At 44.9% G+C, this 21,137-nt stretch overlaps 1 protein-coding gene across 1 annotated transcript in view; it reads right to left on the bottom strand.

Moving 5' to 3' along the window:
* Nucleotides 1-21,137, bottom strand: part of LOC144769883 (indolethylamine N-methyltransferase-like) — a 99,226-nt gene that overhangs the window by 28,508 nt on the left and 49,581 nt on the right. The window contains exon 2 of the mRNA XM_078654082.1: nt 19,334-19,541. Coding sequence (XP_078510208.1) covers nt 19,334-19,541 — 208 coding nt within the window. The remainder of the gene's footprint in view (nt 1-19,333; nt 19,542-21,137) is intronic.

The raw sequence follows: 21,137 nt of genomic DNA, 5'->3' as shown, positions 1-21,137 counted from the left end.
GAGGATTCTGGGACTCTCCGCTACAGACTTTCCGAAAATTGCCACAGTGTTCCGAAGCAGCACGAGTATCGCATGCGCAACGAGGGACGTCTCCCCAGCTGACTCGATGAAAGGAACCCAGTCAGGCTTGTTCTTGTTTCTTTCTTGTGTTGTGTGCACGAAAACTTTTTAGTTAGAGCTACCAGCTAATATTTTTTTGAGCCCAGTTCTTCCAGTTAAAAAAAAACCTGTGAACAGTCAAGATTTTGTTAATCCCCCATAGTCCTTGATTCTTGATCATCCCATAGTCCTTGGAAGCCGTAGAAGTGCAGTTGAACAATATTAAGCTCCCTTACGCTACAACCAGGTAATGAGAGGTAGAAAAATCTGAATATGAAGTGTTTGTAACATATGTAGTTTTAAGGGTAAACTCATGTAATTCTGTTTCTTTGCAGTACCAAAGTAGCCAGAGGGAATATATACAAAAACCAAAATAATAAACCATAACAAGAGAGAAGCGAAGGCCTAAAACTTTTGGGGTAAATGTTAGTCTTAAGGTTACTAAAGTTTAGACTGTAGTTTTCTTTTGAAATGTGTTTCCTATAATATTGTGTTTGTTCAGGTGCAGCCAAGAAGACACCTCAACCAACGACAGAGGGATTAATATCCAACTCTACCAAGGCTGTCTCTCTTTTTCTCTCCACTTCCCCTTTCCCCCCTGTTTTAGACGTTACCTTGAATTATATATATTCAGAGGCGGAGGGGCGTTGGGTACATCGTCGGCTCCTGTGGATGTTACCAGGCACCTGACAGGCCCAAAAAAAGGAAAACAAAGGGGGGCCACACAGCGCCCCTTCTAAAAAAAAGTTTTTTTAAAAGACTGCAATGGTGCTGGAGGCCCCACCCCCTCCCAGCAACACTCTGCAAACACGCCCTGTGGCACGTTTTAAATTGGAGAATTAATTCCCCTTCAATATTGGGGAGACCTGTGGGCCAACCAGCCCACCAGGTACCTCCAGTAAGCGCCACAGAGAGGTGGTCCAGGCCGGCCCCTTTTTACACGTCTCTGCAACGCAGCTCTGTGGCGCTTACTGGAGGTACCTGGTGGGCTAGTTGGACCCCAGGGACCCCTAGGATTCAAGGGGACTTAATACCCCAGCTTAAAACGCGCCATGGGCGCGTTTGCACAGTGGTAGAGGGAGGGGCGGGGCCTGAGGTGACATGTGTGCAAACACACCCTGTGACGCGTTTTAAGTTGGGGAATTAATTCCCCTTCAATCCTGAGTGCCCCTGGGGGCCAACTAGCCCACCAGGAACTTCCAGTAAGCACCACAGGCCTGCGTTGCAGAGAGGTGGTCCAGGCCACGCCCCTTTTACACCTTTCTGCAACGTAGCTCTGTGGCGCTTACTGGAGGTACCTGGTGGGCTAGTTGTACCCCAGGGACCCTCAGGATTCAAGGGGACTTAATCCCCCAACTTAAAAAGTGCCACTGGCGTGTTTTCACAGTGGTGAAGTGAGGGGGGCCTGAGGTGACATGTATGCAAACACTTCCTGTGGCACGTTTTAAGTTGGATAGTTAATTCCCCTTCAATCCTGAGGGCCCCTGGGGGCCAACTAGCCCACCAGGTACCTCCAGTAAGCACCACAGGCCTGCGTTGCAGAGAGGTGGTCTAGGCTATGCCCCTTTTTACATCTCTCTGCAACGCAGCTCTGCGGTGCTTACTGGAGGTACCTGTTGGGCTAGTTGAACTCCAGGGACCCTCAGGATTCAAGGGGACTTAATCCCCCAACTTACAATGCGCCAGGGGTTACCTTTGCACAGTGGTGCAGGGAGGGGGCAGGGCATAATATAACAAGTTAGCAATCCTGCTGTATGGGACTTACTGGAGGTAATAAAAGGGGTAGTTGGCCCCCAAGGTTGACGTTGGGGGCTAACTATCCCTCCTGTTACCTCCACTAAATTCAACACAGTGGGATTGCTAGAAGGTGTCTGAACGCCACGCTCACCTTTCTCCACCACTTTGCAAATGCGACTGCTATGTTATAGTTAGAAATTAGTATTTAAAAATCTTTGAAATTCACTGAAAAAACCATAGGTTTCAGGGATAATATAGTTAGAAATTAGCATTTAAAAAACCTTTGAAATTCACTGAAAAAACCATAGGTTTCAGGGACGTTATAGTTAGCTGGACATTTTACTCGTACACAACCAGGGTATATTTTATATCAAGCAGTCAACCTGTGAGCGAAGGAAAGAGAAATCTCAGTGTGTACATTATCCCATGCGGTGATACAGTGAGAAAGGAATAGAAAGGCTTGGCTATATTTTATTCTGTACAGTGACACCATGAGCGAGGGATAGACATGTCATGAAATATTTTTAGTCCCTGATGTGGCACAGTGAGAGAAGGAAGGACATATATTGGAAGATCTATTATTATTATTATTATTATTATTATATTATTGTGTCTTTTATAAAGCGCACAGCTACCCCAATGGGGTGTCCTGGCGCTGATTGAAGGTGAACAGTCTCTGTGGGCGGGGAATTACGAGCAGAACAGAAACGTTTTCAAGGATTTTCGGAATTCAAGTTTCGAGTTACATCTACGAAGATCCAGGGGCAGTTTATTCCATCTCTGAGCGACTCCTAGCTCGAAGGTTTTTCCTCCCGCTCTGGCTTTTTTTAATCTTGGGTTGGTCAGCAGACGTTTGGTGTTGGATCAAACGGCTCTCGAATTAGAGTAGGGCCGGAGAGTCGAATGTAGATTGTGCAGATCCAAAGCCCTTAGTAGTGCGATAGGCAAGTGTCATCGCCTTGAACTCTATACGTTTGCTCATGAGGAGCCAGTGCAATTTCCTCAAGTATGGGGAAATATGCTGTCGTCGGTGAGGCCACCAATTAATCGTGCGGCAGCATTTTGGACCATTTGAAGTTTCTGACAGAGGCTTTTGGTAAGACCTAGATACAGACCATTCGCATAATCAAGATGGGAGATAATGAGGGCGTAGACAATGGTTTTCCTGTTAGCACACGGTAGGTAGTTAATTAATTTTTTTAAGGTTCTTATCTTGGAAAAACAGGCAGCTGAGACTATCTGGATCTGATTTCCGAAAGATAGTTTATCATCCCAGCGAACTCCTAAGTTTCTGACAGAGTCCTTTGGGGTAGGGGCTGGGCTCAGATCTTCCGGCCACCACAGGTTCGAGCTAAGTGGAGATGGCTGATTAAAAAAGAGCACCTCTGTTTTACCTGCATTTAATCTTAAAAAGTTAAGGTCCATCCATTTTGCGATGTCTCTCAGGCAGGTTTTGAGGGGGTCAAAGGCACTGGAAGATGGGTCTTTAAACGTAAAGAGCAGCTGAATGTCGTCCGCATATTACGTCGTTTTTATGCCTGTGCAGGAGATCAGTTCTGCCAATGGAGAGAAGTAAAGATTAAAAAGGAGAGGGCTTAGAGACGAGCCCTGGGGACCCCCCATTTCAGTGGCCTAGGTGTAGAAGTGTAGGGAGGGGTGTGGACCTGTTGAGTTCGATTAGACAGGAACGAGCCGATCCACTTAAGGACCTTGGGCCCGATGTAGGTAAATTAGATTTACCGATTCATAAATACCGAATTTTACCGAATCGGTATTCATGAATCGGTAAATCTAATGCAGGTAATTATTCTGTATCAAATACCGAATCGGTAGGATTCGGTATTTACCGATTCTGTAATTACTGAATCGGTATTTGTCATTGATTCCTATCGGCCTTGAAGGCCATAGGAATCAATGGCAAAAAATTACCGATGTGACAAGGGGGACAGGGTGTCACTTTGACACCCTGTTGCACCCCTGTTTCTGGCATGTATGTGTGCCACATGGCACAGGTGTACATGCACAGATGTGCATGTACACTAGAATTCGTTATTAACATGCAATAGTATTACATGGTAAATAACGAATCGGTAATGGCCCGTGGCACTGTTTTCAGTGCCACCTACATCTGTATTTACCGATTCGGTAAATTTACCGATTCGGTATTTTACCGAATCAGTAAATTTACCGAATCAGTAAATATACCGATTCTGTATGTTTTGAGGCCCCTACATCTCCATTGGCAAATACCGGCCGGTAACGGCCGAAATCGGCTGTTACCGACCGGTATTTGCCGACCTACATCTGGCCCCTTGTCCTGAATTCCAATGGCCCTCAGTCTATTCAGCAGTAAAGAATGAGAGACAGTGTCGAATGCTGCTGATAAATCCAGCAGCACCAACACCGCCCTCGATCCCTGGTCTAAGGTCCAGCGCACAGAATCAGCCATCTCGATGAGGGCCGACTCTTTACTGTGGCCCTTGCGGAAACCATGTTGGGAGTCATGGTAGAGGCCATTGGTCTCGATGTAGCCGGCAAGGTGCTGATGGGCTAGCCTTTCTAAAATTTTGGCCAGGGCTGGGAGGAGGGATATCGATCTGTAATTGGCCGGATCCTCTGGATCTGCATTGACCTTTTTTAAAATAGGGACCAGGAACGCATATTTCCAAGCCTCCGGGTAAATCCCGGAGCTTAAAGAGGAGTTCCAAATGGAATTGAGGAAGGGGTTGAGAAAGGAGGCTAGTGCTTTATAGTGTTTAGCAGGCCACGGATACCCTGGGGAGCCTGACCTGCATCTGAGTAGCTCTTGAAGGGAGGACTCAATTGAGATTTCAGCAAATTCTGTGAGAGCAGGGCCCACAGAGTGGGGCGCTGCCTGTGTCACGGGGAGGTCAGCCTCATTTCTAGTCGGAAAAGATGCATGGATCCGAGCAATCTTATTCTCAAAGAACTCTGAAAGAAGAGTACAGAGTTCCTGAGAAGCAGGTTGCTTACGGATCAGAGCTTGAGTATCAGTAAATGATCTTACTATCGAGAAAATTTCTCTAGGGGCATTACTAGCTCTATCAATCTTCTCGACTAAGAAGATTCTTTTGTGCTTTATGATCTGTTTCCGATATTCCATGAGGGCTTTATGATAATTAGATTTATTGTCACTGGAGTAATCCAATCTCCAATGCCTCTCCAGCACCTTACCAGCGGACTTTAATTGGCGTAATTCGTCCGAGAACCAAGGGGCAGCTGGGGAGGATCTGAATGTCTTAATCGGCCTGAGGGGTGCCAAGGAGTTGATGGCCTTACAGACCCATTCGTTAAAGTTAAAAATACGTGAATCAACATCCTCGGCCGGGGGAGGGCGGTCATCTTTAAGATGGACTTCATAAGCAGATGATGTAATTTTGCTCCAATTTCTGCCAAATTCCCTAGGGGTGGAAGAGGGTCTGTCCCTATGAGTCATAAGGGTGGAGAATGGAATTAAAAAATGGTCTGACCATATGACTGGAATAGGGTCTTCAATTCTTATACCTGTGAGATTGGAACAGATTAGGTCCAGTGTGTGTCCGGCTCTATGGGTAGGATGTGTCACTAACTGGGACATGTCGCAGGCGGAAAGGGTAGATAAAAGATTGGAGCTCATAGAGCAGGACGGGTCTTCTACATGCATATTACAGTCGCCAAGGACGGTGTAATTGGCATAGCGGGTACAGGCTAAAGTGATGTATTCTAACAGTGCCTGAAGATGAATGGGACTGGAATTAGGCGGGCGGTACAACAGCAGGCCCGCAAAAGAGACGGACGCTGAAAGGTTGATACAGAAGTGAAGCCCCTCAATACAGTCAATTGGGTCAAAATGGGGGAGGTGATGGTCCATTTATTTTTATGTATAATTGCCACTCCACCACCCCTTCTCCCGCTATGGCGATTAGCGCAAATAATACTGAAGCCATCCGGAACCGCCAGAGTGATCGCTGGGTTACATTCCTCGTTTAGCCAAGTTTCGGTTAAAAACTAAAAGTCCCAATCATTATCTAAAAGGGATTGCTGTATGTCAAGGGAATGTTTAACCATGGACCTGCAATTTATCAAGTCGGCCCTAATAGGTATTGTCAGGGTAGGGCCACGTGAAAGAGGCAAGGCAAGGGACTTATTGGGCTCCCGTAGATTCATAGAAGAGAACCCACAGTGCCTACAGGTTATGTGTGATCCTCGGGGATTGGCGGGATCAGCTCGGGTGTGAGAGCAGCCCATAGGGAGAAGGGCAAGAATTTCCCAACTGGAATAAGTAAGTATGGTCTGGGTAGTGCAGCGAGCAGTGTGACCGGCCCCGGCCGCGATCTGGTCGCGGACGGGCGCAGATGGGCTCCCCTTTGACACGCCTTTGGCGCACCGTCGGGACGCCCGCTGCGCGCGTCCGCTGCGCGGCCATGTGGGTGGGCCATTTTATGCTCTGGAGGGTGGGGGAGGTAACCAACTAGACCTCCACCCCCAGCCTACCTCCAATATGGCCGCTGTGCTTCCTCTTTAGCGCCTAGTCGGCTGAGGGGAAGAAGACCTACAATCAAGTAAGCGTCAAATTGTAGGCAGGCAATGCTAAAAGATTAAAACAATGTGCAAAGTGGCAAGCAATATTTTAAAATATCGGGTTCCTACGTCTCCGGCTTTCCGCCTCAGAGACTAGTATCACGGGACAATCTGCGCGCGAAAAGCAGATTGCGTCTTTTATGCTCTGGAGGGTGGGGGAGGTAAACAACTAGACCTCCACCCCCAGCCTACCTCCAATATGGCCGCTGTGCTTCCTCTTCAGCGCCTAGTCGGCTGAGGGGAAGAAGACCTACAATCAAGCAGCCGCGGTGCGTCCATTGGGGCGTAGGGGCGTAGCCTCACCAGCCACATGGACCCGCATCGCGGCCGCTGGCCGCAATCCTATGTAAATAAAATTACATTGCAACACCATACAATAATCAGATTCAGCCGCCGGGAATTGCGCTGGGGCCAGGGGGGGTGGCTTGCTGCAGCTTGAGTGACAGGCTGCAGCAGACCGTAGTGCGCAGTCCCGCCGGGGAACTTACAGTGCGCATGCTTGGGATAGTTGGCAACTATCTCAAGCATGCGCACTGTAAGTTCCCCAGCGGGACCCAGGGGTACTTGTTCGCCTGCCACAGCCCGGGTTTACAAAGGGTGACGGGGCGAGCAGCAAATGTGCCCCCCTAGCCAATCCTGGCGCTGCATGCAGCGCCAGGATTGGCTGGTCCACCGCGCAGCATCCATCATTGGATGCCGCGCGTGGTGGGGGTGGGACATCCTGTCAAGGAAGAGCTCTGTCGTGGCCGGGGTCGGCGTCTCGTTTAAGCCACCTTGTGCCCCAAGCCGTCCTCCTCGTCTCCTCCACAAAATATCCTGCTGAGATTTTCTTTCCCTTCTTCTATAAGCCCTGTGTTTTCATATTGACATTAGTGCATGCGGACAGCTGCTCTTGTCTGTCACTGCGGCCAAGGCGGAGAATTCCTGAATATACTTCGCCCCCGGCAGGGCCTGCAGCAGCCGGGGTCGGGAGCTGCGAGAAACGGGTTGCCATGCCAAGCCATGCTTTCAAAATGAAACAGAGACGGAGTGTGGCCCCCTGGTGCTAGGACACTCTTTTCGTGGGGTTCACCATGAGAGACTTTGCATTCCAGTCCTCCAAATCCTTTCCCTGGCCGTGCTGTGCTCGGCAGAAAAACGTCCCAAAGGTGAGTGGCGCTGCACCTCTCTCGCGTGTGTGTGTGTGTGTGATTCTGGAGCTAGATGTGTGGTAACAAGCGAGATCTGCTCAGCTTAACCACCCTTTTTTAATATAGTGACTACGGACACAACTGTGCATGATGACGTTTTCGTGAAAATGTACGTTAATAACTTTGCTTGTACGGCGTGGCGTTCATTCGCGACGCCATTGATTGATCGTCAGGGTCAGGGTCTGATACCAACTGAGGAGTTTATTGTGCAGCGCTTAAAAACAACACGCATCGTTTTATTTGGCAATGACTTCCTTTTAAACATGTTTGGTTTTTGAAACCTGTTTGTGGCAGAAAATGCATGTTTATTGTATTTTCGTTTGATGAGAAGCACAATAATGACTTGCTTTTGAGCTCAGTCGCTAGGGTTTTCACAGCGGCCCCTCTTTTATGCTGAGGGAAAGTATGAGCCCTTATGTTTCAAGGAGTCAATGTTCTCTGTTTTCGGGTGCTTCGTTTTTTAAATATTTTTCTTCTGAGCCTCTCTTTGTTGAACAAAAACAGGCTTCAGCTGCGCACACTCTGGGCAAACGGGGTCATCTGTCTGTGGACCACGAAGTGGCAATAGAAAGTCATCCCTTTGAGACTGTTAGTGTTGTTTACTGGCAGCTCCAGAGAAGGCAAAGCTGTGGACTGACCATGAATTAGAGAAGTAAGAGTTAGTTGCCACACATTGTATTGTCAATGATAAAGGCGCTGTTCCCATGAGGCACAGGGTCAAGGCTAATTTGCTTATGGCCAGGTCTAAACTGGGGTGACATGGTGTGCAAAAAAATGATGGATTTAACACAGATCTCTTGACTGGGGGTGAATGTTTTGATTTGTCCTGCATTCTGTCCGTCAATTGTGTGTCTTTTGCTTAAAGGCACTGGGGACCCATGGCTCAGTATCCTCCCAATGTAGGCCAGCTCAGAAGGTTCTGCACTTCCTTCATGTGTACAGTCAGATGTGCGAGATACATGTCTAGCATCTTTTATAAGGACACTGGTATTGTCATGACTCTTTGGTGTCTTCTCTTGGGATGCACTCAGCACATGCCGTCATGGCTCTTTTATAACCAATGGCCAGGCAGCTTCATGGTTTTAATGTGTTCAGTTTTGTGAAACGTTGAAAGGTGGATCTTGGAAATTAAATAGTTTTTCCCTTTTCCAAATGTATATATCAAACTTGTCCTGTAAGTGAGGCAGGTAAGATGGTTGAGAAAGATGAAGAAAGATCAGGTATGGAACATCTGGTTACTTGTGGAAAGTGGTTGTAGTTGTCAAAGCCTGTTTTTGATGTTAGACATCACCTGTGCATCACTTTAATTTGGAATGGTAAGCACCTACTTGATGTTGTGTGGCGGACAAATTAGAAGTGTATAAAATCATAAAATATTTTGTTCTCAATAAAACCAGAACGTTTAATAATGAACTTATACAGCCCGAGTCAAACATGAACTAGTTAGCGATAAGATGCACACGTTTCAAAAAGAGATATGAAAAGAATTAGCTGAAAAGATATGAAATACCAAAGGAGACTTTTGCTCAAACCAGTCTTTTTGACCGAGGGTGCACGCAATGCGCACAGGCATCCATTATTTGCTTTACTAGCCGGTCCTCAGTGGCATTGGGGAGATAAGCCAAATGTATGAAAATTTAAAAACAGCAGCTCTCTCAATTTAAGACAACAGCACCCCTTCAGGAGCATAGACAGACTAGGCTATCGTTAGAACTAGTATAACAAGTTCCTTGCCGACCATCCTGAGAGCTTTTATTGGTTTTAATGTTTATAGTATAAATTTTTATAGATTTCTATTACAGTGGGGCTGTAATATGCACTTTGAATCCCTGCCTGTCCTTCCCTTTTTTATCGAGGTATGCTATTTACAATGGCTTTTAGTAGCTAAAAATTAAAGATTTGATTTTGATATGAAACACAATTATGCAAGGAACAAACTTACTTGTAGAAGTACAAATATTGTGAAAACAGAGTGCATTTTTCATTTCACAACTTAAAAAAAGAAACATGGGCGTGTCCATCCTATGCAGCAATATCAGTATGAATTATTTACATATGAATGTAAACATCATCCGATGTTCGTGGGACAAATTACTAGCTCGTAAGTAGATTCCTGTAGGTGGCAAGCAACTTTCGAAAATAAGTGATTTTCTTCAAATCGTGCAAAGAATAAAATAATACTTCAGTCACTTCCCAGGTAATGTGAAGTAGTGTTATATTTTCTTGTTTTTTTCTTATAAAAAGATTCACCCTTAAACATTCTTTTTAATATGGAAAATGCTGCATTTTAGCACATATTGGTCAAATCTAACTCTAATATATAAACAAATCTACGAGGGTGCAGTCAGCATCTTCCTGGATTCTCAATTCGAAGTTGGACGAATGGTTGAGTGATTCTAAGGTACTACACTTTTCTTCCTGTAACTTAAATTATAAATAGCTGAAATTTGCCAATGTTAAAATGGGAAAAGAATTGATCAGGGTGTACTTCTAATTATAAGGGCCCACCTACTCCCCATCACAAAATCTGGATCTCTTTAATCTGGTGTCAGCTAAACCCCGAACATAACCTGTTCTATGCATGGAATTTCCTGCTATGTATGTTTCTCACAAAATAAAAATTATCTTTGCAAAGCCCTCAGCTGATACTTCGAGCTGTGTCTGCGCTATATCAAATATTCAAAATCAATATTTTTGTTACCATCTTTCTCTTAAAATATCACTGTCAATGAATTCTGTTTCTCACTCAAAAAAATTATATAAATAAGTTTATAAGTTTATGTAAATTTTGCTCTGTCATTTCACTTTTTTGCCCATGCATGTTTCCTATTCCTCCCCTGTTTTTGTTATTTGACTAGTTCATTCATCCTCTTTTGTATGGTTTAAGGGAGGGGTAGTTCCACTTGTTTTGTTCTGCTTTAGAATATGCTGTAGAACCTTGCATGGTCATTCTGTGGGTATACTGAATAAGCAGCTACCTATGTTATGCCATCTATTAACCCCTTCCATGCTCATGACGGAACGGTTCCGTCATCAGCGTCGGTGCTCCGGTGCTCCCTTGCCCTGACTAGAGTGGTGGTTTCTGCCTGGCTTTGGAGCAAGCCTTAGCCAACCAGAAATCCTGTTTCTAGCACTTAGCAATACATTATTTAATGTGAAACTCGATGTCTGTGGATATCGTGGACCAGAACTCGCAGAAACAGGGTTTCTCTGTTATATTGTACCTATGTTAAGCACTGGAGAGTTGTTTGGATACAGGTGTAACTAAAGACATCTTTACACACTAATGTCCATCAAAGGACAAGTGGATACTAATGTAACAAACTGCTACTGTGTATTCGGTAGCTACACTTATATGCATGAGCAGTGTTTAATTTGTAGAAAATCTAAGTGCAGGGGATTAAGGTCCTTTCTTGGGAGGGCAGCGCTGCTAAATGCCTGGGCTGCTGTATGCCAGGGTCTCTGAAAGCCAGCGTTGATGTATGCCAGGGCTGATGTATGCCAACCACCGACGCAAATGAAACACTGCGAAGAATTATCAACTTTATTATTGTTTCGTTTAGTTTGGGTTCTCCCAACTACAAAAAGAGCGTAAACCCAGATTGGCACACACTGTGCTAGACTAAAAAGTCTATCTTATTTCATGTATGACGCATGCGAGCCTGCAGCCCCTGTATGAAAGCCCAGCTTTCATTTCTTTATTACAGGCAACTAATGAATGACAGGGAAAGGCAGGACTTGGAGTGCAATTAAAGCTGCATTTTTAACCGTGAAAACAAAGCCTGGCTGTTCCCTCTTCCGCCAAGTGTTTCTACATGAACAGTGATCAGAAAAAAGAACATATTTGTGCCAACTTTATTAATGCATGATTTATATAATTATATGAAAGATAGAATCTTTCTGCATATTTCCACACATTCCCAGCAATATCATTTTTTTTTTTTCACTTGTATTCATCTAATTCTAATATATTTTCACAACAAATACCTAACTGTTTTTTGGTGTGCTCAATTTTTTACACATATTCTACTTTTATTCTTCATGTCTGCAAACATCCTATCTCTTTCATGAGAGATAGCAATGCAACAAGAATTTAAGAGATTTGTGGAAGGAGAATGGCGTGATACTCTTATTATGAGTAATAAAGCCCCCCCTTGCTGTACATTATAGAGATATTGCAAGTCATCTCCGAGTTCCATGACTTTTAAAGTAACATCACCTTCAGCCTCGTTCCCCGATCATGGAGCTTCTGATTGACTTGCAATAAATATCCTTATGTGTACGCCTGAGGGTAATTTATTCCATATATACTATGTGTCGTAGACACTGTGAACATAATTTTCGTATCATTATTATCTATGCTGGTGCTAGTTAACAATAACAATCATTTATAAAAGCTTAATGTGGCGTTTGGAAATTCTTTATAAATAGGGGTGTATGTGAAAGCTGTGATACAGACATCTACGCAAGAAAGATCTGCATTGGAGATTAAAAACTGCTTCTAAAACTCTCCCGCGCGTGCCTCGGTATTCATGCAGCCTGGGATCTACAGCTAGGACACCTCTGCACTGTTCTACAAAATAAAACCTTAACCGATAGCAGCAAATCTGTGGATCCACTGGCTCATCATAACTCTTTGACTAAGGGTGTTAGGACCTAGCACCTGGAGACCCCCGGGGTGACAAGTTGCGCTTTTCAAGAACTCTTTGATTGATTGATCAGTGTGATCGGCTGCAGTGCGCAAGCACAACACTTCGGCACCGAGAAGCGAAAGCCAATGTTCTGCTAGGAAAAGGAGGCAGATGCACAGCGTTCAATTGAAGTTCAATCAATCAATCAATCATAGCATTTATAAAGCGAGCTATATACCCGTGGGATTTCAAGGCGCTGGGGGGGGTATCCCTACTGCTCGAACAGCCAGGTCCTGAGGCGTCTTCTGAAGGTCAGTAGGTCCTGCGTCTGCCGTAAGCGTAGGGGGAGGGTGTTCCATGTCTTGGCAGCGAGGTGGGAGAAGGATCTGCCGCCGGTGGTGGCTCTGTTGATGCGGGGGACAGAGGCAAGGGCAAGGTCGGCGGATCGTAGCTGGCGAGTGGGGGTGTAGAAGTTGAGTCGGCTGTAGAGGTATGCCAGTCCGGTGTTGTGGAGTGCTTTGTGTGCATGGATGAGGAGCTTGAAGGTTACTCTCTTGGTGACAGAGAGCCGGTGCAGGTGTTTTTAGGTGCGGGGTGATGTGGATGCATCGCGGGATGTCGAGGATCAGCCATGCGGATGCGTTCTGGATGTGTTGGAGCCATTTGAGGAGTTTTGCCGAGACTCCTGCATAGAGGGCGTTTCCGTAGTCCAGTCTGCTGCTGACCAGGGCCTGGTTGACCGTCCTTCTGGTTTCGGTGGGGATCCACTTGTAGATCCTGCGTAGCATGCGAAGGGTGTTGAAGAAGGAGGACGAGACGGCGTTGACCTGCTTTGTCATGAGAGGGTGGAGTCGAGGATGACCCCTAGGTTGCGTGCATGGTCGGTGGGTGCTGTTCCTAGCGAGGTTGGCCACCAGGAGTCATCCCAGGCCGAGGGGGTGGGTCCGAGGATGAGGACCTCTGTCTTGTCTGAGTTCAGCTTCAGTCTGCTGTTTCTCATCCAGTCTGCGACGGCCGTCATTCCCTCGTGGATGTTGGTTTTGGCCGTGTGGGGGTCTTTGGTGAGGGAGAGGATCAGCTGGGTGTCGTCTGCGTAGGAGATGATGTTGAGGTTGTGCAGTCGGGCGATGCGGACGAGCGGGGCCATGTAAACGTTGAACAGCGTGGGGCTGAAGGAGGAGCCCTGGGGTACTCCGCAGATGATCTAGGTGGCTTTGGAGCGGAAGGGAGGGAGGCGGACGCTCTGTGTTCTGTCGGATAGGAAGGAGGTGGTCCAGTCCAGGGCCTTTCCTTGCACTCCTGCGTCGTGGAGGCGTGTGCGTAGGGTGTGGTGGCAGACTGTGTCGAAGGCGGCCGACAGGTCAAGGAGGATGAGGGCCGCGGTTTCCCCATCGTCTAGCAGGGTTCTGATGTCGTCTGTGGCGGCTAGGAGGGCTGTCTCGGTGCTGTGGTGGTGGCGAAATCCGGACTGGAATGCGTCTAGGATGTTGTTTTCCTCGAGGAACCTGGTCAGTTGTATGTTGACGGCCTTCTCGATGACTTTCGCCGGAAAAGGGTGGAGGGAAATGGGACGGAAGTTCTTGAGGTCCTTGGGGTCAGCCGTGGGTTTTTTCAGGAGCGTGTTGATTTCTGCGTGCTTCCAGTCCACCGGGAAGGTCGCCGTTTCGAGGGAGCAGTTGATGGCCTTCCGGAGGTGGGGTGCGATGGTGGTGCTGGCCCTGTTGAAGACGTGATGTGGGCAGGGGTCTGTCGGGGAGCCGGAGTGCACGGAGTTCATGATGTTGATGGTGTCGCTGATGTCGTTGTTAGCCCAGGCAGTCAGGCGGTTGGTGTGGGTGGCGGTCGTGTAGGTCTCGGTGATGGCTGGGGCGGGCATGGTGGTGAAGCTGTTATGCATGTTTGCGATCTTGCGGTGGAAAAAGGTGGCGAGCGAGTCGCACAGTGAGGGGCGATGTCGATTGCGCTGGAGGTGGGGTTGGAGAGTTCTTTCACGATGTTGAAGAGCTCTTTGCTGTTGTGTGCATTGTGGTCTAGCCGGTCTTTGTAGGAGGCTCTCTTGGCGGCTCTGATGAGGTGGTGGTGGTTGCAGATGGCGTCCTTCTGCGTAGTGCGGCTTTCCAGGGTTCGTTCGCGGATCCAGATCTTCTCTAGCTTCCGGCAGGTTTTCTTGGATGTTTGCAGGTCTTGGGAGAACCATCTCGCTTTCTTCCTGGTGTGGCTGGTGGAGGGGTTCTTGATGGGGGTCTGGGCGTTGGCGCAGTCTTCGATCCAGTGTCTGAGGTTGTGGGCTGCGGCGTCTGGGTCGGTCGGTTCTGCTGGCGGGAAGTGGGTGAGGGTGGCGTTTAGCTGATCGTCGGTGACTTTGCTCCAGTGGCGACGGGGCATCTGTTGGTTGCGGTGGGGGGTGACCGGTTTTCGAAAGATGAAGTGGATTCAGCGGTGGTCGGTCCAGTGGAGTTACTTGATGTTAATGACTTCTTAAAAATGCTTCTTTGTATTTGTAAAGAAATGAATAGCAGCAAGGAGTGTTTTTGCTCTTTGATGCGCGTTTTGAGGTTTGAAGTACTTTATTAAGGTTCCAAATTTTCAGAGGCAAAGATGGCCACCCGATTTCCAGGAGCCTCAGACAGTTCCTCTCTATGGTCATCTCATGATCAGAATATTTATTGGGTCAATGCATACTCATCAATTGCAACAGGCAATATCCCCATGCCATAATATATAGAATTATAGCTGGGTAAAAGTGAGCAATGGGACTGAGTGACATCAACCAGACAATTAGAGTAAAGGTTGCCCCTTCCATATAAGCACATTTTGCTACTCGGTCATTCCATGATTGTGTTAGGGGATCAGCTAATCCCCTCCATTAACACTTTTGCTGCTAGGCATTTCCCCCCCCCCCCGTGCTAAGCTTTTTTTAGCTATTTGGGGGAGTTTGCGCTTAGGCCCCTGTACCTTTTTGACCACATTAGGTATCCACGCCATATTTGCGTCCTTTTCTTCCAACATCCTGGGGATTCTAAAGGTATCCAGGGTTTGTGGTTTCCCCTGGAGGGGACCCAGAAATTAGCCAAAACACAGCAAAAGTTTTGTTTGGGGGGGGGGGAATGGGGAAAAAGTGCAAATGAAAGCGTCTGGGTTTTTCCCTACAAATGGTATCAAAAAAGGGTTTGTGGGGCTGAAATCACCATTTCTCAGCTTTTAGGAAATGACGGACTTTTGTCAGAAAACTAATATTTTCTGGGACATAGCCTACTTTTGCAATTTTTTGTGCTTTCAACCTCCTTCCAGTTAATGGAATGAAAGCAATAATCAATCTCTGTTGTTTAAATAAATTCTACAAACCACACCAGTATTTGAACAATTTAAAAATAAATATCAATAGTAAAAAACATGCAAACAATAAATTACATGAAGTTATGTGCTTATAACAACAAAATATATACTGTAGGCCACTCCCTCTACACACAAGCCCTATTAAGTAGCACATCTCTACTACACACAGCCTTTACTCAGTGCACAACGCATCATGGACAGGCCAATGTCTTCAGACACAAAGGGTCCCTTTGGTGGCTATGCCCCTTCCACATACAGCCTTGGCACTGTAATTAGCTCTTCATTTAGAGTCCAGTCCCTCCAAATCACCAAGCCCCATTAGATCCCTAAGTCGAAACTATGCACAGCCTGCACCCTGTGCACATCTCCTAATAGAGAGTACACTTTCTTCACACAATTAGGTGGTCAAGCCCCTACTTACCAAGGGTCTGATTTAGATCTCGGCAGACAGGTTACTTTGTCAAAACGGTGATGAATATTCCGTCTGTCGAAATATAAATCTCATAGGATATAATGGGATTTATATTTTGGCATACAGGATATCTGTCACCAGTGTGTCTGAGTAACCCATCTGCCGAAGTTTAAATCAAGCTCTTAGTCTTCACTGTGTGCAGAGCTCTTAATGGAAACTCCACTCCTTCTAGACACGAAAGCCACATTATGTGGCTAAGCCCCAACAACGCACAGCCTTTGTCCTGTACACAGCCCTTCACAGAAAGCCCACTCACTCTAGACTCACAAGTCACATTTGGTGGCAAACCCCCATTGCGTATAGCTTCACCCTGTGTAGAGCTCTTCATGGAGAAGGCAGTCTCTCTAGACATCCAAGATGCACTACATGGCCAAACCACTACTGTGCACAGCCTTCCCCTACAGACATCTCCTCACACAGAGCCTATTCCCTTCCATACACCCAAGGCCCAATAGGTGCCTAAGGTCCTACTACACTCCCCTTCACCCTGTGCAAACACTTTTAAGGAGAGTACATGCCTGCCAGATCTCCATGAATGTTTAGGAGGTCACACATGTTGCAATAACGTAGGCTCATTAACAAGACAAATGGCATAGAAAATTCACTGAAGAAGTGGCTCACTAAATACGTTCATGGTGAAAAGAATGTAGCAAGCTGTTTCATTGGGTGTTGTTATCAGTGATGTCATCAGTGATATCATCAATGATGTCATTGAGCATGTAATAGGTAATGCAATTTGTGCAATCATAAGTAGTGCATAGAGCTAGCTGAAATCTAACTGGTGAATTTCAGTATTGTTTCTGTTAAATATGCTACATAAACACTGACATTTTCAGCAAACTATAACGTCTCTATAACCTCTGTTGTTTTCACGGAGTTTCTAGGGTTTTCTAATGTATATGAAAATGTTTTTTATAAACTTAACTATAAAGTAACTTTAACAGTAGATTTTTTTTAAAATGAATTTCACTGTTTCTTTTTACATAAATTAAAAAGTTAACATATCTAATTATAACGTCACTTCAACCTTTGTTTTTTTAAGTGCTTGTTCAGTAGTGTGCTGTCATTTTTCAACTTAGGGCTCATTATTATTATTATTTTTTTTTACTTTCAACGGGTCTCACAGCACTCCCATGAGACCCTTAGAACCAATGTGAGAATCCTGCAGGATTTCTGTCTGGATTTTACTTCTTCTCTGGGTCCCAAGAGGACATTTTTTAAAAGGTTTGGGATGAAAAACTTATTTCTATATCAGTGTGAGCCTAAAGCTTTTCTCTTTAGATCAATTACTGAGGATCCCTTTTTGTGAAATTGACTTGATTTGGGGGTTTTGAGGTGCTGCAAGAATAGTGCAGGAGTACCATGAGAGTACTGCAGGAGTACCATAAGACCTATGACAGACACATGAAAAATATATGATTAGCTGAAAGTACTGCCTTGCTCCATTTATTTATTTATTTGTATAGCGCCTGAATCTATTTGACAAAGTATCAACCTTTTCATCCTCATCTGGGATTAGTATTTGAATGTAAATACATCCTGTGTTGGGCCTACCAGCTTTTTTTTTTTAATTCTTAATGGAATTTGACCGAAAACGCAATCTGGAGAATTGAGGGATTAATTGGAGGAGCATCATCAAGAGAGATCACCTGCCATCTAGGAGTCTCTTGATTGGCAGTATTTTTGTTTCCCTGCATGGAAAAGAAAGTGAATGCTAAAATTGTGAAGTACTGCTTAGGAGAAAAGGACTTCTCATGGAACACTACCAAAAAAGTATAACAACGTGCACCTAGCACATCCTAAATAAGTTATGATTTGCTGGCAAATTTGAGTGGTTTCTCTGACTTAAACTGTCTCATTATAACTGACATTTTCATCTAACTACAGCGTACCTCTAACTTTTGTTTTTTCAGTGAATAAATATGGTAGTCACCACTTTGTATTCAACTATAGTTAAGTCAGAGTTTCTATAGGAGGACTTTTTTAGTTTTGCTAATAACTTTGAAGCTGTTTAACTAGGCTTCACAGAAATTCCCCCAAAAAACACAAAACTTCATCTATCTTAGCTCTTTCTTTGAAGGATTTTGAAGTTATCCATAAAAAAAAAAGAATGACACAAAAAAGTTGATTTTGCATGTTAATTCACATAGGCAATTTTCAGAAGTGATACAGAAAAAACAGCTGACCAGAATTGCACCAAATGTGTCAGGAATTTAGAAATTTACTTAGAAATTGTGGGGGATATGTACAAGGAAGTGGCAGAGCATGTCGTTAGACTCCATGGCTTAACGCCACGCTCCGCCACTTCTGAAACGCAAGGCTGCACCATATTTCCAAGAATGTGGTGTAGCCTTGCGTTTTCCCCTGCAATGGCGCTAAGTTTAGCAACTTGCAGGGGAGGATTGTTTATGTGTAGGAAGGTGTCACTTCCTGCACATGAACACTCCTAAAATGCCATTGTGTCACTTTCATGTGTGCTGTTACATTCAGCACACATGAAAGTGACAAAATTGCATTTTTTGTTAAGGTTTGTTTATGTACAGGAAGGGACACCTACTGCCCATAAACAAACCATGGCATTTTGCTGTTTCCATGTGCTAGGAGAAATAATGCATTTCTCCTCATTTCGCCAAATTAAGAGCAGGGTTTTATTGGTCTTAATGTTGGCGCTGCCTCCTATGTACGCCACCCTTGTACATAGGGGGCAGTGTCAAATACAATGGGTGTTGTGGTAGACCGCCCACCATAAGACTCACTGCACACACTTTCACGCTCGCCATAACGTGAAAGGGGTTCTTATGTACAAGGCAGTCTTAAGCCACGTTCAAGCTTTTAAACTGGCGGAATAAAATCAAGATATTTGTTTACCTTTTGTTATCTTGCAGAATTACGTTGGATTTATTAGCTCATCAGTTGGCTGATTATTTAGAAACATCTTGACCTGGCTTTCTGTTTGACCATTTATTTCTACGTTGCCTCAATCATTTTATCCAATGTTTGCCTTGCTGAATTGAATGCTCCTAATTCTTAGTTCATCAGATGTAGTTACGGCTATCACTTGGCAGAAAAATCGCTTTAAGATCTAAATATAAAAAAGCAAAACAGGAATTTTTTTGTGAATAACTGGTTTTACTTCAATGATATTCTGATCAAAAGATGTGTGTTCATCATTAGAAATATTGAAAACTACCATATGTTAGTAAACCTGCTGAACTATAGTCTAAGATCACTGGAAAGGAAAGCACTAAGAACAGTAGTTGATACAGACTTAAGTGCACAATACATACCTGTTGCCCTCAATTTCACAAACCATCTTTGCTGCATGACTCCAGTTAATAGCCCCAGGTGCATTTGTCCGCCATTTCTCTACCTCTGAGATGCACTTATCAACGGAGCTGGCAAAAATTATGTCTGTAAAATATTCAGAGGCTGGAAGAGCCCATTGGAAGAATGGACCGACGGACAGTACAATCAGCATCTCTCCCTTTACAACACCTGGTAAGAAAATTGTTCATTATTTCAATTATAGCAGCACTTTAAAAATCAAAAAGAAATGCCTTTTGAGTAATCGTTCCTCAGTTCTGTTTTTAACTATATGCTTGGTCCCAGGTCATACAACATCTGTACATTTTCAGAAGAGCATTGTATGTATAATTGTGTAACCAGTGCAATGAAAATTTACACTAATTCGTGGTACTCTGCGGAATCTTGCACATTTTTCACGTACTCCATGAAATTTCACGGAGTGAAACTCTGTGTGTTCTGCCCACCTCTAATTGTTATATCCTGGAGGATAACCACTGGAGGGTGAAAGTAAGTCTTGATGTAGCTCTAGCATACTTTCGTTCCTGCCTACGTTGCATTCAGGAGATAAAGTACGGAGAGCCCCAAGATACATGAACAATTCAGGCACATATTAGAGCATATAGGGACAGAATGAGGCTTCAGTCCCATAGGCTCAATTTTAGTTGGCTGCTAGTCACTTTTCTTGAACGGGCCTCATGGTGGCAGATTGACTTGAATCGTGAGTAATATTAGGGAGAAACAACTTGGTGTACGGATTCTACAGTCACAGAACTATGCTTGGGATCACAGAACCTTAGTAGGCAGGGACTGAGTTATCCTACCACCTGAGTACCCATGAGCCTGGGACTGACTAGCTATAGTGTCTCATTTGCCCTCCTACTCACTCACAGAGGAACAAGTGATGAGACGCCCAAGAACACAACTCTCTCGACCCTCTCAGGAATCGCAGTTGCAGGACACACCCATCATACTAGTCCACAATAAGATCTGACAGAGACACGAGTAAAGTTTAAAATATTTATTTCTGCTATCGTGCTCTAATATGCAGCATACATGCCACAATGGGTAAGAAAATGCCTAACACAAATATGGTCAGCTTAGTAAGTAGCCCATAAATCATAACAAAAAGGTGTAATTAAACAAGACAGGGTAGCCTGACCCACCTCCCCTTCTACAGATGCAAAGTGATTATATAACAGAAGATCTCTCTGTGTTTTCTGAAGACCCCGTACATTAGCATGCACAGATGAAAGTTCTACATATCAAGTGCTGTCATGCTCTCTTCCCTGGAAAAAAGCTTCTCCAAGTGTTTTGACTAAATCTGTACATAGCTATAGGATACAGTACGTGTTCCCAAACAACAACTGCATTTGAGTGTTTTGTCTAGGTGCTGAGGCCTGACCAGAACAAAATAATAATGGGCATTGTGGTTTGATCTTGTCTACGGTGTGCAGAGTAATTCCCAGGAAAAAACAGAATCCAAAATCAAAGGCAAAGTACAGTGTGGCCCAAAGCAAAATACTTTTGTATAGTAATGTGCGCAAAGCAGAGGACAGTCTGCAACATGCTCATGCTAACATAGGGAAAACAACACTGTGATCTCACCCGGCAATATAATGCTCACCCAATACCCGAATTGCAGTGTTGGTTGATATCAGGAAAGTTTGCTTAATTCCTTCGTCACCATGCATGCAGAGTGGGGCTTCGTTTTTAAAGAAGCACCATTTTGAATGACGATAGAAGGCTGTATAGCTGTTTGCTTTTCACTAATGCCAGAGAGAATTA

The sequence above is a fragment of the Lissotriton helveticus genome, chromosome 1_1, assembly GCF_964261635.1.
Source record: "Lissotriton helveticus chromosome 1_1, aLisHel1.1, whole genome shotgun sequence".
NCBI classification, from domain to species: Eukaryota; Metazoa; Chordata; class Amphibia; order Caudata; family Salamandridae; genus Lissotriton; species Lissotriton helveticus.
Note: the sequence above shows the minus strand (reverse complement) of the source record. Positions and strands in the feature narration are given on the sequence as shown.